The sequence below is a fragment of the Anomaloglossus baeobatrachus genome, chromosome 4 (genome assembly GCF_048569485.1).
Source record: "Anomaloglossus baeobatrachus isolate aAnoBae1 chromosome 4, aAnoBae1.hap1, whole genome shotgun sequence".
Classification (NCBI taxonomy): domain Eukaryota; kingdom Metazoa; phylum Chordata; class Amphibia; order Anura; family Aromobatidae; genus Anomaloglossus; species Anomaloglossus baeobatrachus.
The window spans coordinates 511,419,427-511,435,110 of record NC_134356.1 but is presented as its reverse complement, the minus strand read 5'-3'; the positions used below and the strand labels follow the sequence as shown (position 1 = coordinate 511,435,110).

Sequence of the window (15,684 nt, the reverse complement as noted above, 5' to 3'; positions counted from 1 at the left end):
TGTGTAATGTCACCTGGCATCAAGTCCTGGGGTTAGTGATGTCACGGCGTCTATCAGATACCCGACATCACTAACCCAGTCAGTAATAAAAAAAATAGATGACAAATTTTTATTTGAAAAAACACTCCCCAACACATTCCCTCTTTCACCAATTTATTGGAAAGAAAAAGCAAATCCGGGTCCAGCGTAAACCAATAAGGGGGTCCCACAACGATCCATACCATACTCACTGTCCCAGTCAATGAAGAACAGAATGTTCCCCATTGGCTGGGAGCGCAGTGCAGTGACCTGAGCTAACATCATTAGGTCAGCCCAGGTCACCGCAGGAGATGACGAGCGCTGACTTCATGAGGTTAGTTAGGTACATTACCTGTAGTGATGAACTCCACTGCACTCCTGACATTAACGCTCGTCAATGACTTCCATTGTTCACCGTGTTCACAAGCGAATTATGGGAAGCATAATGTGACGTCACTGCTAGTCAGTCTCGGGCCACCCGCGAGACTTGATGTGAGAACGCGGCAGGCATGGAAGTCAGTGACGAGCATCAGGAGTGCAGGACAGGTAATAAACTTTGCTAACCTCCTAATGTCGGCGCTCGTCATCCCCGTACCTGCTGACAGTGCTGTGCCAGCAGATGCTGACACACTGCAGTGCAGGCAGATGCTGACACACTCCAGTGCAAGCAGCTGCGAGGCTGGCGGGGGAGCGGGACACAGACTGCAGGGGCACCCGACGGAAGTCACATAGAAGTGCTTCTGTGCGGCTTCCGGGTATTGAGTCATGGTCCATTATTACAGAACAGAATAGGGCATGTTCTATAATAACAGAATGGACATACGGCATCCAATGTAATTTTTTGTAGGAACTGATGTAAACGGAAGTGCTTCCGCATGCCATCCGATCATACACAAAATACATTAAAAAGATGGTCTAGTCAGTAGGTCCGCAAAAAAAAAACCTAGGAGCTGAACAGGACAAACAGAACGGTCGTCTGAATGAGCCCTAAGGCTGTGTTTGTGATAAAGAGGTTGAAAGAGGTTGTATACATCCTAGGAGATCTCAGTGTTATACACATCTTGCCAGGGCTATTGGAGTACCTACAATTTGATAAAATATTGGACAACTCGAATTTCAAAAGACTTGTCTCTTAATGCAAGACAAAAATCTGATTTAAACTATGGGTAATTTTCTGACAATTGATTCAAACTAAACTCTTAAGGAGTTCATCTTTGACTTGTGGTCATCTGCAGCTCAGCCCATTTATACATGGGGGTTTGTCTCAGCTATCTTTTGTCCTACTGTACTTTAGACAGTTGTCCTAAAGCCACACACAGGACAGTAAAGAGAAAGGGAACATGACTGAGCTCTTGAGGTAGAGAAAACACACAGACGTGTGTATGAGTGTGTGTGTGTGTATATAGCTCTCTCTCTATTATATATATATATACACACACACACACACACACACACACACACTCACACACACACACACACACACACACACACACATATATATTTTTAATTTATTCCAGTTGTAATTGTTATACGAGACCAAATAGATTTTCAGATGATAACGATATAGATCTGACTTAAGAGAACGGAGAGTTCTACTTTAGTTTTCAAAACGCAGCACTTCATGCGAGGAGCAATACAATAATGGAATGAGTTGACATGCTTGGTGGGCATAATAATGATCATATTATTGTACGTGACCTGAGTATATGAGCGTGTATATACAATGTATGGTCTTTTATTACAGATGTTCAGCAAGTATAAATCGTGTTGGCAGACTGCTTACAGAATGCCTTTGTATATGACTGCTTCTCTGCACAGCATTTGGCTTTTCGCTCTGCAGACTGAGACCGCTACAAGCCTACACACTACAAGTTATTAACAGAAAACACTAGCAGAGTCAATTGTCTCATCATTTACATTTATTAAAATCTGCTCCACAGTCTGTGAAAATCTTAGACTATAGCAACACATACAAATAATTACTGGAGAAACTTGAAATAACTATTTATTCTTGCTCAGAGTCCTCTGCTTCTCTGCATGTTCCACAATCTTCTCCTCCACATAAAGTCCTTTACGCTTCCTCACAGAGTTCATGTATTTTCTTGCTTGATTTTCCGAATCTGCTTTCTCTCCAAAGTGTAAATATTCTTCCTCTGTAGTTGGGACCCAAAATGGATCACTGGAAATGACCTGAATTTAAAAAAAAAAAAAAAAGGTCAGCCTTCCTCTGGATCAACATGTCAGGCTATAGGTTGAATTTGATGGACTTAAATCAATTCAACCTTAAAAACTGTAAAATTATGATATTTTGACATATCCACATTTTGGAGTTTTGAGCCTATGTCAAAGGGTTCTCTGGATTTAGAGGGAATCCATCATTAGGTTTATGCTTCTATATCAGAGAGGAGCATACAATAGGTACAGAGACCCTGATTCTAGTGGTGTATCACTTAAGGCCCATTTATATGGGTCAGTAATTGCTAATAAGCCTGTTCCAACTGTCGTGCTCATCTAAACAGGACAGGCAACCAACCGATGAATGAGCAAAATATTTATTGCTTGGGCGTAAACAAGATGTGCAGTCAGGAACATGATATCCTATGAGCACAGAACTATTGTATTCATTATTCTGTTTGGATAAAACATTTGCTGTCCTGTGATAACAGGTTTGTGTAAATGGGCCATTACTGAGCTTCTCCTAGTCTGTTTGATAACATGTTTGTTTTATCTGTTGCAGCTCTGCTAGTCCTCATGAGGAGTTCTGCATAACTCTGCCTGCAATTATGATGAACAGCTTTCAGTGTACGCTGTGCATAGGCAGAAAAAGTCAATCATTGGTGGGGGGCTGGATTACTCAGAGTTCATTAATATTGATTAGGGCCGTTTCACACATTTCGCCGGATTACCGGATCTAGCACACTCCAGTACAGTGTTAATACTGTGCAATGGCATCGCAGCAAGCTTCGGTCACATGACCACGTGACCAGAGGTTGCCGCGATGCCATTGTACTGTATTACACTGTACTAGATTGTGCCGGATCCAGTAATCCGGCGAAATGCCTGATGTGTGAAACGGCCCTTAAGGATTACATAATTGGAGTTTAGTAATAAGGAGACTGAGTAGACAACATTGGATGAAAGTTTTTTAAAAATCTCAAGTACAGCAAGGAATCCAATAAGTGACCAAATGTTAGATTGAGGGTCTCTACCCCTTATACTGCTCTCAGATGATGAAGAAGAAAACCTGGTGAAATATGGTTCACTCTGTTGCATTTAGTGCATGCACATAGTTTATTTTGGCTGTGTAGCTTCCATTTTTATTTTTGAATAACCACTATTTCAGCACATCTGGCTAAAAGGCCCGTTTACACTGGACAAGTAGGTAAACAATAAAACTCATTTATCATTGATATAAATTGCACATGTATAAAAGTAGCCCTGGTCAGGGTCTGATTGGGGTGTATGGCAGGGATTCTAAGAAAATTAAGGTTATTGCTATTTCCTGCAGCACCTCCTTAGGTCCTCCAGTGGGCACTACATAGGTCTGCGGTAGAAGATGACATTACGTGGGGTGTCCTAATGTTCATGATGCTCAACTAATCCTTTAGTTAATGAATATACAGCAAAAGTAATTTAATTCTATGAAGGGAGATACTTAGAAATGAACCAATAAGTTAATAATCTTTCCCACTTTTGCTGGGACCAGTCTTATAGGAGACTGCATGGAGTTCTAAAAGGATATTCACAAGAGGACATTTAGTACCACAATGTAAAGGGGAAGTGAAACAGTTGATCGTAGCAAACAATCACATTGCAAATCTTGCTGCTAGGGGCAACTGCTCAATTTTTCACACTTTTAATAAATTATTATTTTCCGATCTCACTTGAACCGTTCGACAATAGACGGTAAACCCATATTTTAATTTACTGCATTGCTTGTGAATCTCCTTGTAATCACATTGCATGGTTACAGATAAAGTCAATTAAAATCTGTGAAGATTAAGTCTGTTATAACCATGACAGCATGATTAACAATGTAACAAATCTTTCCTCTCATTATCTCCATTGTACATAAGAAGTGTCAGAAAGAAAATTGCTGTTATTATTCCAAATTAAAAATCAAGTATGGGGCAGTGTAGCAAACCATTGTGGAACTGGAAGCTCCCAGATTGGCCTGATCCCCGCTGGACACATAGCAGCACAGGACTTACACGCATAGTAAAATCAGGCCATATATACCATATAGGACTATTTTGTTGCTTTTTTTTTTTATTTCCCTCTTAGTTAGCATTCGTGTGTATATGTAATGAGTGCAGTAATATACGCATCATTTGCAGTCTTCTGCCATTTCCAGCAGTGTGCTGGTTGGCCCCAGTGTGATGTGATCGCATTTGAGACCTGTTGAATCACACAGCATTTCTGTTAGGAACAGAGGTCACTTTATCACTAAGTCGATAGGACTCACAATGAGGCTATGAAGTCTTGTCCTGACATTAAGAAAATGCAAAGTGACCATCACTCCACACAGCAGACACTGTGATTTGGCAGGTCATGTGATGATGGAGTGGACCACAAAGCGGCTGAAAACAGCGACCAGCGAGTATGTTACTGCACTCATTACACTTACACGTGATTGTAACGAAGGAGAAAAATTTTAAAAAAATAAAATAAAAATCACCAGAGTGGCCTAAGGTTGCATCCTTTTGTGAAAATGCACTCTCCATTCTACTACTGCGCTGCAAAATCATCATGGGTAAAACAATAGCTGTCAATTTTAGAATGGTTTGTATTCAGTGTGGTCCATTAGTTACAGTAAGTGAAGGCTTCCATACACTTCTGCAAGTTTCACTTATATTCAATCTGATTTTATTAAGTTTAAGTTTTATCATACAACACAACGAGGAAAGTAAAAGTAACATAGGATTAGAACGGTAGGTTCGGGTTACACTGGCATCGACATCAATTCAGAATATGAAACACACGGTATTGACTATTACAAGCAACCCGACAAACACATATCAAATGAAAATAATAGGAGTTGGTTCCATATCCAGCACATTGCAGACCGTAATGCTATGATCTCATTTAACCGTTGCTGTAAGGGATAGGAACCGCAGAGTGTGTGGGGGGGGGGGGGGGTGAAGAGACTGGATACAAATAAGGGAATAGAGACAGGGAGAGGGTAAAAAGTGTTTACGAAGCAAATGTGAAATAAACAAGGTAGTTAAGGTCCACATAGACTAATAGGGGGCCCGAAAAAAGTATCCTGGGGGTGTCAGGTCTCCATTTAGTGACCCCAATCAGTTCTCGATATTGTGGGATGTCCAAGATCTCCAACCTTGAATGAACGTATCCGACCTCCCATTAACCTCAGCTGTGAGGTCTTCCATTATATACAGCCGGGCCATCTCCCCAAATCAGTCACTCAGAGATGGACGGAGGGTCGACTTCCAGGATCTGGGAATGATGGTGCGTGCCACTGTAAGGCAAAATCTAAGTCAATCTGCCTTCTGAGATTTTATGGTACCCAGGAGTATAGACAACAATGCTATTACAGGCTATTTTTCAACCCCGTTTTCACTGATAGCATGGTAAACTGAAAACACAATCCCTGAATGGTCACATTTCCTTGCAACTCCACCAGATGTGCAGCATTGATCCCCTCTCACTACCACATTGCCAGCATCTGTCAGAGACTGAGGGAAGTGTTAACAAAAGCAATATTATCCTCAAAATTATTTTAACAAGTGGTAACAAAATCCCTTTAAAATTTAAACATTTATAATATTTTAGTTAAAAAACAACCCAAGTGAAAAAACACCACAGGCACAAGAAGAAAAAACCCTCAACTATGGAGGGCACAAAATGAATCAACCTAACTTACCTGGGCACCCCCGTTCCACATCGACTTACAATGGATAAGTGGACGTGAAACGGGGGAGCCCAGTTAAGTTAGGGTGTCATACCCTCCGTTGTTAGGTAGGAGCCAGCACTAGGATTTCAATAGGGCCACGCTAGTCCACAGCCCTTTGGGGTCTGTGGCGATTTATTGCTTTTACATTTACTTACCCTGTGACTGCTCAATTCCTGATTAATGTTGTACCCTCTACAGTTGAGGTTTTTTTTTTTCTTTTTTGTGTCTATGGTGTTTTTTCACTTGGGTTGTTTTTTTTTTTTTTTTTTTAACTATATTTTTATTCAAATTTTTCAATAACATAACATTGGCATAAGCGAATTCAGCATTGTAAATTCAACATTACATTGTCATGTTTGATCATCCCAAATTCCATACCAATTTTTAAAATCAATAACCATAACATGGCAAGATAAAGCAAAGGAAAGCAGCGACCCCTTAACCCATCATTCTTATCATTCCCCCCATTGAACCCTTGTGAACATGGTAATGACATATAATAAAGAAGTCCCACTCAAATCGGTTATTTCCCCCTCTCCTTTTAGTCACCTTTCGGCATTTCCTCCCCCACCTCCAAGCCATCCAATGTATCCTTCAATTTTTCAGTATGATACCAGACTGTGTCTTTGAAAGGTGACATAATCCTGACTATCTCCTCCCGAGTACAATAGGCCAGTATGAATTTCTTCCATTTGTTAAAGTGCTGTCGTATTCTATCCGCCCTCCTTTCTGCATCCAATCCTTCTATTTCAAGAAGATGCATGAGCTGACCCAAGATCTCTTCAATCGCGGGGACCCTAGACTCCAACCAATTTTTTAGTATCGCTCTCTTGGCTGCCAGAAGTATCACATGTATAAGTCTGGGTGGGTTAGTCATCTTCCCTTTGGTATCGTTCCCCTCCTCCCAATGGTGAAAAATAGCGAACCCAGGTGAGAGCCGAACTTCAAGACCCCACACCTTTTGTATACAACTTTTGATCTGTGACCATAATGGACTCAAATGGGGGCAGGACCACAACCCGTGAAGGAGATCAGTTCCACTACTCTTACACTTAGGGCAATACGTAAGCCTGTCTGGCTTTGTTGCTGATGGAGGGAGATTAAAACCATAAATTGCCTTGTGCATAATTCTAAATTGGGTTTCTCGCCAATTCTCATTTAAAATTGATTTACGAAGAGCATTCCACCCTCCCCTAATTTTTACCCCCATAGACGGGTCCTCAAATTGTTTTTCCCAAGATTTAAATAAACCTTCCGGGTGCTGTCCTATTAATAGATCACGCATGGCTCCATAAAGAAAAGAGATAGATGATGAAGTTATTGAGTTCTTTACCAGACAATCAAAAGAGTTAAATACTACCTCCTGGGTCACATCATGCAACTGAGTCATAATACTATATCTCACTTGGTCATATTGGATTACTTGGTTAGTCCCCAGGCCATACTGCGCTATAATTTCGTCTCTACTCAACCATCTAGGCTCTGAGGTGTGCAAGAGATGAGCAACAGTCCTTATACCCCGCACCTTCCACTCTTCAAACAGCTTATTGCTTGTCCCCTGCACAAACTCTGGATTCCCCCATATAGGCAAGTATTTGGATATTTTATGGGGAAGTTTGTAGTTTTTCCTCAACGCCTTCCACGCTGCAATCGTATCTTTAAATAAGGAAGAGTGCTTGATTTTCACAGGGAGATTAGCCTGCCTAGTATGAAGCAATGCCACCAGATCCCAAGGTTGTGCATAGTCTCTCTCAAGCTCCAACGCTGAATAATGCCTAGAGCCTTTAATCCAATCCAATATATATCTAGTCAAACAGGCTATATTGTAACCCCGAATGTTCGGCAAACTCAGACCTCCATGAACCTTAGATGCCATCAGCTTCTTAAGCCCTATACGAGGGCGTTTCCCCCTCCAAATGAGTTTTTTGTTTTTTAATTAAAATATAATAAATGTTAAAATTTTAAAGGCATTTTGCTACCATTTGTTAAAATAATTCCGAGACTGAGGAAAACATGGCATGTAAATTAGCCGGGCACCGGTACCAGTGAAAAAGTATTTTGTAATTCTTCTCCTTAGCTACACAGGCCATAGATAATTTGTGGAAGACCGTAAACGCCTTGCTACTGTCCGCCTCCGATATATCCTCCCCCAACTCCTCCCTCCACCCCTCTTTAATTTAAATTTAGGCATGTTTGCTTTATTGTGCAGATTCAGAAAAGCATATATGAGCAAGATACAGTGAGTGGGGGGCGAATCCATAAGGAACATTTTTTTTTAATTATGTGGGGCGAGTGCAAAGCACACTCTCCCTCCACAAAGAGAGAAAGGATCTTAACTGAGAATATTCCAGCCAAGATGATGCTCCCTCAGGTAGTACCAACGAATCAAGTGAGAGGATCTCCCCATTTTTCAAGATATGAAATAGACGGTGCTCATCACATCTTGTCCACTCCACTGTCAGAATTGCTTAGCCTTCCGACCAGGAGGAAATTCTGGGTTGGGAACAAGGGGGAGAAGCGGTCCCTTGCCAAGAGAGAGAGTGCTCCTACTAACCTCCTCATCCCAATTTCAAAAAGTCCGCCTCCAGACCAAACTGCTCCCTTTTCCCAGGTCCGATCCTTTGGAGATTACGAAGGGGGATCCTTGAGCTAAGTTGTTCTATGTTAACCCATTGTTTAGACTCGTGTTGAAACTACTAGTCCACTAGTCTCAAATATCACTGCTTTGTGGTATAGTTTAACATTGGGAAGACCTGCCCCTCCAGCCTTTTTATTTCTCTGAAGAATTTTGATTCCTATCCTGGGCCTACTATTACCCCAAACAAATCTTGAAAGGGCCGATTGGAGTTTCGAAAAATAAACAGGGGCGGGGAGATATTAGGACTGTCTAAAATAGCAACAAAAATCTGGGAAGTATGTCCATTTTAATACTGTTAATATGCTCAAACCATAATAAGTGTCTCGTCATATTTGTTGAGGTCCTCGATTGTTTTTGTTTTATCTAACAGAGATAGGATATTGAGGGAGAGGATATTCGTGGAGTCCCTGGGAACTACTATCCCCAAGTATTTTAGAGCAACTGTCTGCCACTTAAAAAGGAAGTTATCTGTTATAAAGGTAACCTCTTCCTTAGGTAAAGTCACGTTCAGCGCCTAAGACTTAGAAAAATTTACTTTAAAATTGCTGAGATTACCGAATGTCTTGAACTCCTTTAACAAAGAGGGGAATGATACACGTGGCTGAGAAATGAACATAAGGGTCATCAGCGAACAGTGCTGCTTTATACTGCCTTCCCCCCACTTCTACCCCATGGATATTTGGATTACTTCTAATGGCTACCGCCAAGTGCTCCATTATAATTACATAGAGCATGGGGGACAATGGACACCCCTGATGTGTGCCATTTTGCATGCGGAGTGGAGAGAACAAGAACCCGTTTGCTTTAATCAGAGCCGTGGGGCAACTATTAAGAGATGAGACTTAGATGCGACTTTTTCCACAAATTTGTTACCCATGAAAGTTTGACTTATAAGACATAAGTGAGTATATCACAAAAGTGAGTACACCAATCACATTTTTGTAAATATCTTAGGATGGGACAACACTGACTTAAAAAACTGCCATAATGTCAATGCTGTCTCAAGAAAACATAATAAAATATTTACAAAATGTGAGGGGTGTATTCACTTTTGTGATATACTGTATATCCTCAGCATCTCTCCCTCTGCCCAGTTAGGAAAGAATAAAAGATTAAACGGATTTACTTTAGGTAATTGGATAAATGGCAACTACATCACATAGACGTTACAATCAGGAAACACTGGATAATGAACCCCGCTGAATCCCATCTGTATTAATAGATCAACCATTGCTGTATCACAGAACTGCATGAAATAAGGTCACTTATGCAGTCCCTCATGTAATAGGGTTCACTTAAGGTAATATCTACATATATCAGCAGATCGGTCCAAAGAATCTGTCCAAAATGTATCATAAAGTGGACTCCCAGGTAAAAAGTGTCATCAGTGACAAATAACTTCTGTAGATAAAGATGCAGAACATGTCGATGCCTAATGAGATGCAAAAATAGTAAATGATCTCTGGTAGTTTGTGCGAAGGCGCTCAAGCCTCATTTAATAAATCCTCCTGGAAAAGGACTGTATAATTGTGCTATGTGTCTAAGACGTGCTGCAGTCTTACTACATGAGCAAGGAAATGTTTTATATTCTCACTGCTAAAAAAAGTTATTTTGGGATAGGGCGATTAGAATTTAAAAGAAAAACTGTGTCCGAGGCGCAGGTCTAATGCAGTATATTACACTTTTTATGTAAAGCGCGCGCTGTGGAATTAACAGCGCTATATAAATGAATAAATATTATATTTTACCAATCCAATCTATGTATCTGAAAAAAACATTACTTGTGAGTGAAAAGATCTTTTAAAAATTGCTCCTCTTTCAGGACTGTAATGTGGAGGAAACTAAAAACCATGATAGCAAAGTCGTTATTAAAGCGCTGTGGAATATGATGGCGATATGTAAAATAAATAAAAATAAATAGGACTTTCCATCTTAGCAGTTCTAGGAATATTTTGTAAATATGAGTCCCCTCAGTTCTTCAAATGTCGTAGTGTGGGTCTAAAGCGGGCTTTACACGCTACGACATCGCTAATGCGAACTCGTTGAGGTCACGGAATTGGTGAAACACATTCGGCCGCATTAGCGATGCCGTTGCGTGTGACACCTATGAGCAATTTTGCATCGTTGCAAAAACGTGCAAAATCGCTCATCGGTGACATGGGGGTCCATTCTCAAAAATCGTTACTGCAGCAGTAACGAGGTTGTTCCTCGTTCCTGCGGCAGCATACACCGCTCCGTGTGACACCGCAGGAACGAGGAAGCTCTCCTTATCTGCCATCCGGCCACAATGCGGAAGGAAGGAGGTGGGCGGGATGTTACGTCCCGCTCATCTCCGCCCCTCCGCTTCTATTGGGCGGCCGCTCAGTGACGTCGCTGTGACGCCGCACGGACCGCCTCCTTAGAAAGGAAGCGGTTCGCCGGTCACAGCGACGTCGCCGGGCAGGTAAGTACGTGTGACGGGTCTGGGTGATGTTGTGCGGCACGGTCAGCGATTTGCCCGTGTCGCACAACAGATGGGGGCGGGTACCCACACTAGTGATATCGGGACCGATATCGCAGTGTGTAAAGCCCGCTTAAGTCAGATCACACTACAAGGTGTACACTAGGTCCAAAAGGTACAAACTAAGTCGTTTGGAAAGACACGTTACTATCTGATGAGCACCACAAACATATACAATGCTTTAATAATAACAATATTTCCAAACATATTCCCCCTAGCCACTAATGCGTATACTCAGACGTGCCCAACGTGTATGTGTTTCAAGATGGAGAGAGTAAGCCACCAGCAGACATTCTGGCAGTTACTAGAGAACAAAGGGATCAAGCATTAAAGTTGAACATGTTCAGTTCTCCAGACATCACCTGTCATGGGAGTATCGGAAGAACCCCATACACATTAGGTGGTCATCCAGTCTCCCTTAAATCAGGTTTGGCGCCTTTAAAGGGAATCTGTCAGCAGTATTTCTCCCTCCCCCAAACTATGTATATGTAGCTCTTTTAAAGACACCTTCAAAAATTACCTTTACATGGCCAGTCTGTTCCTCCATAACTGAGAAATTTATTTTTGAATGGATACGAAATGATGCTGTAGATCTGAAGCCTCTGTCACTCTAGCTCTATTACCCCGCCCAGCGCTGCCTCCTCCTGCTTAACTGACAACTCCTTTGCCTGAAGTCACACAGCATAAAGCTGGTTTCACATCAGCGTTTTTTTGTGTGTAGGTAAAATACCGCAAAGGGCATTTGACCGGATCCTGTGCATTCCAAGTGCACTGCATGCAACCGGACATTATTTTACCAGCTCCTTCGACTTTTTATCGCTGCTGCGATGTATGGAGCGGGACACAGAATTTAATAGACCGACACTGGAGACAGCTGAACTCCTGATCTCAGAGCCCGCACACGCTGCGATGGATGCAGGTTAACAGCAGTCACTGCCTGCTGCCGATCACATGTGACCGTGTGCGGGCTGTGTGGTCAGGAGTTCAACTGAGTTAAGATAAGCTGACTCCAGTGCCGTACAATTACTTGTTCTGTGTCCACCTGCATCCAACGTAGCGTGTGCGGGCTGTGGAATTCAGCTAAGTTCAGCCGGCACTGGAGTCCGCTGATCTGAACTCAGCTGAACTCCTGACCTCATAGCCAGCAGAACAAGTAATCAGATCAGCAGACTTCAGTGTCGGCCGATTACTTGTTCTGTGTCCCCCTGCATCCATCGCAGAGAGTACTTGTTCTGCTGGCTGTGTGGTCAGGAGTAGGGATGAGTGAGCAGTAAAATGCTCAGGTGCTCGTTAAGCGAAAAAATTCATTAAAAAATAAAAAAGAACCAAACACATAACACTAACCCTAGGGGTAAAAAAAAATGTGTGGGCTCCCGCTGCATTTTCTATTGCTAAGGGTAACCATAGCAGCTACTGACTGCTAACCCCCACTGCTTGGTGTTACCTTCACTGGCAATGGAAAATCCATGGAAGTCCTTTTATTTATTTTTTTTACGTTTATTTGCCCCCCCCCCCCAAAAAAATAAAAAAAAATGACGTGGGCTTTGTTATATTCTCGTATGCTAGCCAGGTACAGCAGGCAGGTACGGGCTTCTCCAACCGCCTCTTTGTACCCGACTGGGAACCAAAGATATAGGGAGGCCCTTTTTTTAAAAAAATTTCATGAATTTCATGAAATAATTAAAAAAAAAAAAAACGACATGGGATTCACCCAATTTTTGAGTTCAGCCAGGTATAACTAAGCAGCTGGGGATTGGAATCTGCATCGACGGGTAACCCAAGCTTTCTGCCCCCCCCCCCCCCCGCTGAAAATTGCAGTTCGCAGCTGCTGCAGAAAATGGCGCTTTCATAGAAGTGCCATCTTCTGGCACTGTATTCAACTCTTCCAGTGGCCCTGGTGCCGGGTGGCACGCTGGGTAGTAAGGGGTTAATACCAGCTTTGTTTTACCAGCTGGTATTAAGCCAGAGACTCTTAATGTCAGGCCAAGTTTGACACGGCCATTAAGAATCTCCAATAAAGGGTTAAAAAGAAGACATCACACAGAGAAAAAATACTTTATTAGAAATAAATACACAGACACACTTAGGGACTGCATCTTTATTGCTCCCTCTCACCCCTCCATGATCCTGGTCTTCTGTCTTTTTTCTTCTTTAACCGATGCAGCTCTAGTATATCAGAAAGCACGGGGAAGGAACTACTTTTTGGGCATGCTCAGTACAGACAACAGGATCCTGCCTATCAGAATGCAGTGACTTCCGGTAAAGCAGGATCCAGCGCTCATTGAACTGCATTGCAGGTACTCCCGCAATATCACAGATCCAATGATATGCGGTATATTGTCCGAGGTCAAAAACGCTGTAAGTAGCGTTTTTGAAAAAAGATAAAATACCACAAAACACCGGATCCAGTGTATACCGCACGCAACCACATCTTGCAGCGATTCCATTGCAAATGCATTGATATGACAACGCATTTGTAAAGGATCCGTTTTTGAGGCAAAAAATCCATTCTTGCCGCAGTTAAAAAAAAACAAAAAACAAAAAAAAAAAACCCGCTGATGTGAAACCAGCCTAAAGCCCATCAGTCAAGCAGGAAAATTTGGTGCTGGGCAGGAAATAGAGGCTGGATTGGCAGAGGCTTCAGATCTAACATAGTCCTTCAGCATCATTTACAAATGTGGATTTCTCAGTAACAGATTGGTCATGTAAAGGGTAAAGGTACTGATGGACTTGTCTATGAAAGAGCTAGTTTGGAAACAGAAATCCTGCAAACAAACTTAAAGGGAACCTGTCAGGTCAAAACAGTGTTCTGACCTACAAGCAGGAGCCTGTGTGAGCTGCTAACCCTTTCCTACCCCTCCCTGTGTAGTTATATTGTGTAATATGACAGTAATAAAATATGTTTGATTACTTTCGTATGTCCTATGTAAATAGCCTAGGTCTCTAGCCCCATGGTCCCTGTGGGTGTGATACCATGGATTTACATGAGCAACGTCAGTTGTGCAACTTTAGAATCTCGAGTGCACGCGCTTACTATTCTCGTCGCCTTCTCACCCTGGCACTAGCTTCTCGGCTTCTGACAGGCACTGTGCATGACCGGAACCGCAGGCGTCCTCTGAGCATTCGCAGTGCGCGTCAGAAGCCGACAAGCAAAGACGCAAAGAGAATGGTAAGCACACGCATGTGCGAGATTCTGAAGTAGCGACGGTCACGTCGCTGATGTAAATCCATGGTATCACGTCCATAGGGACACAGATGTGCGTTGTTGGTCCCTGTGCTGCACTACAAGCCTCAAGGCCAAATAGTGGCTTGCAGCTGATGTTGACGTCCCTGAGCGTGCATGACAATGACGTAAGGCGCCACTATAGCACGGACACCAATGTCAACTGACAACCACTATGAGCTGACTACAGAGGATGCCACTTGACGCGATAGCCAGGGAGGGTGAGTACAATGTTATTTTTTTTCTTGTGCTAGAGACAGAACAGAGACATACATACCCAGAAGGGGACATATTTACCAGGATAGGGACAGATAAACTAGGAGATGGTACATATAAACCAGGAGCGGCCCAGAATGAGGACATATATACCAAGATGGGGATGTATTTACCAGGATGTGGGCATATACAAGGAGGGGCCCAGAATGGGCACATTTATACCAGGATGAGCTCAGGATGGTGACGTATATACCAGGCTGGGGACATACATACTAGGATGGGGGCATATATAGCAAGAGTGGACCAGGATGAGGACATATTTTGGCCCACTCCTCCATACAGATCTTGTCCACATATTTCAGGCTTCGGGGCTGTTGCTGAGCAATATTGAGTTTCAGCTTCCTCCAAAGGTTTTTTATTGGGTTCAGGTCTGGAGTCTGGGTAGGCCACTCCAGGATCTTGAAATGATTCTTACGCAGCCACTCCTTAGTTGCTCTGGCTGTGTGTTTTGGGTCATTGTCATGCTGGAAGACCCAGCCACAAACCATCTTCAATGCTCTGAAAGAAGGAGGTTGTTGGCCACAATATCGCAATACATGAGTCCATCCATCTCCCCTTCAATACGGTCCAGTCGTCATGTCCCCTTTGCAGAAAAGCACCTTAAAGTATGAGGTTTCCACTCCCTTGATTCACAGTTGCTCTTGGGGTTGTACTCATCTTTCTTCCTCCAAACACAGAGAGCGGAGTGGATACCAAAAAGTTCTATTTTGGTCTCATCTGACCAAATGACCTTCTCTCATGTCTCCTCTGGATCATCCAGATGGTGTCTGGCAAACTTCAAATGGGCCTGGACATGTACTAGTGTGAGCAGGGGAACCTTGCACGCCCTGTAGCATTTTAATCCATGACAGCGTAGTGTGTAACTACCGGTAATCTTTGACACTGTGGTCCCAGCTCTCTTTAGGTCATAAACCAGATCCTGTGGTGTAGTTCTGGGCCTTTCTCAAAATCATCCTTGCCCCATGAGGAGAGATCTTGCATTGAACCCCAGACAAAGTAAGATTGACAGTCATCTTGTGTTTCTTTCATTTTTTAATAATTGCGCCAACAGTTGTTGCCTTCTCACCAAGCTGCTTACTTATTGTTCTGTAGCTCATCCCAGCTTTGTGGAGGTC

At 42.6% G+C, this 15,684-nt stretch overlaps 1 protein-coding gene across 1 annotated transcript in view; it reads right to left on the bottom strand.

Annotated features, from left to right (window-relative positions):
• Positions 1-1,919: 1,919 nt before the first annotated feature.
• EFL1 (elongation factor like GTPase 1) overlaps positions 1,920-15,684 on the bottom strand; it is a 472,312-nt gene continuing 458,547 nt past the window's right edge. The window contains exon 20 of the mRNA XM_075345858.1: positions 1,920-2,208. Within this exon, the coding sequence (XP_075201973.1) occupies positions 2,020-2,208 (189 nt within the window). The 3' untranslated portion in view covers positions 1,920-2,019. The remainder of the gene's footprint in view (positions 2,209-15,684) is intronic.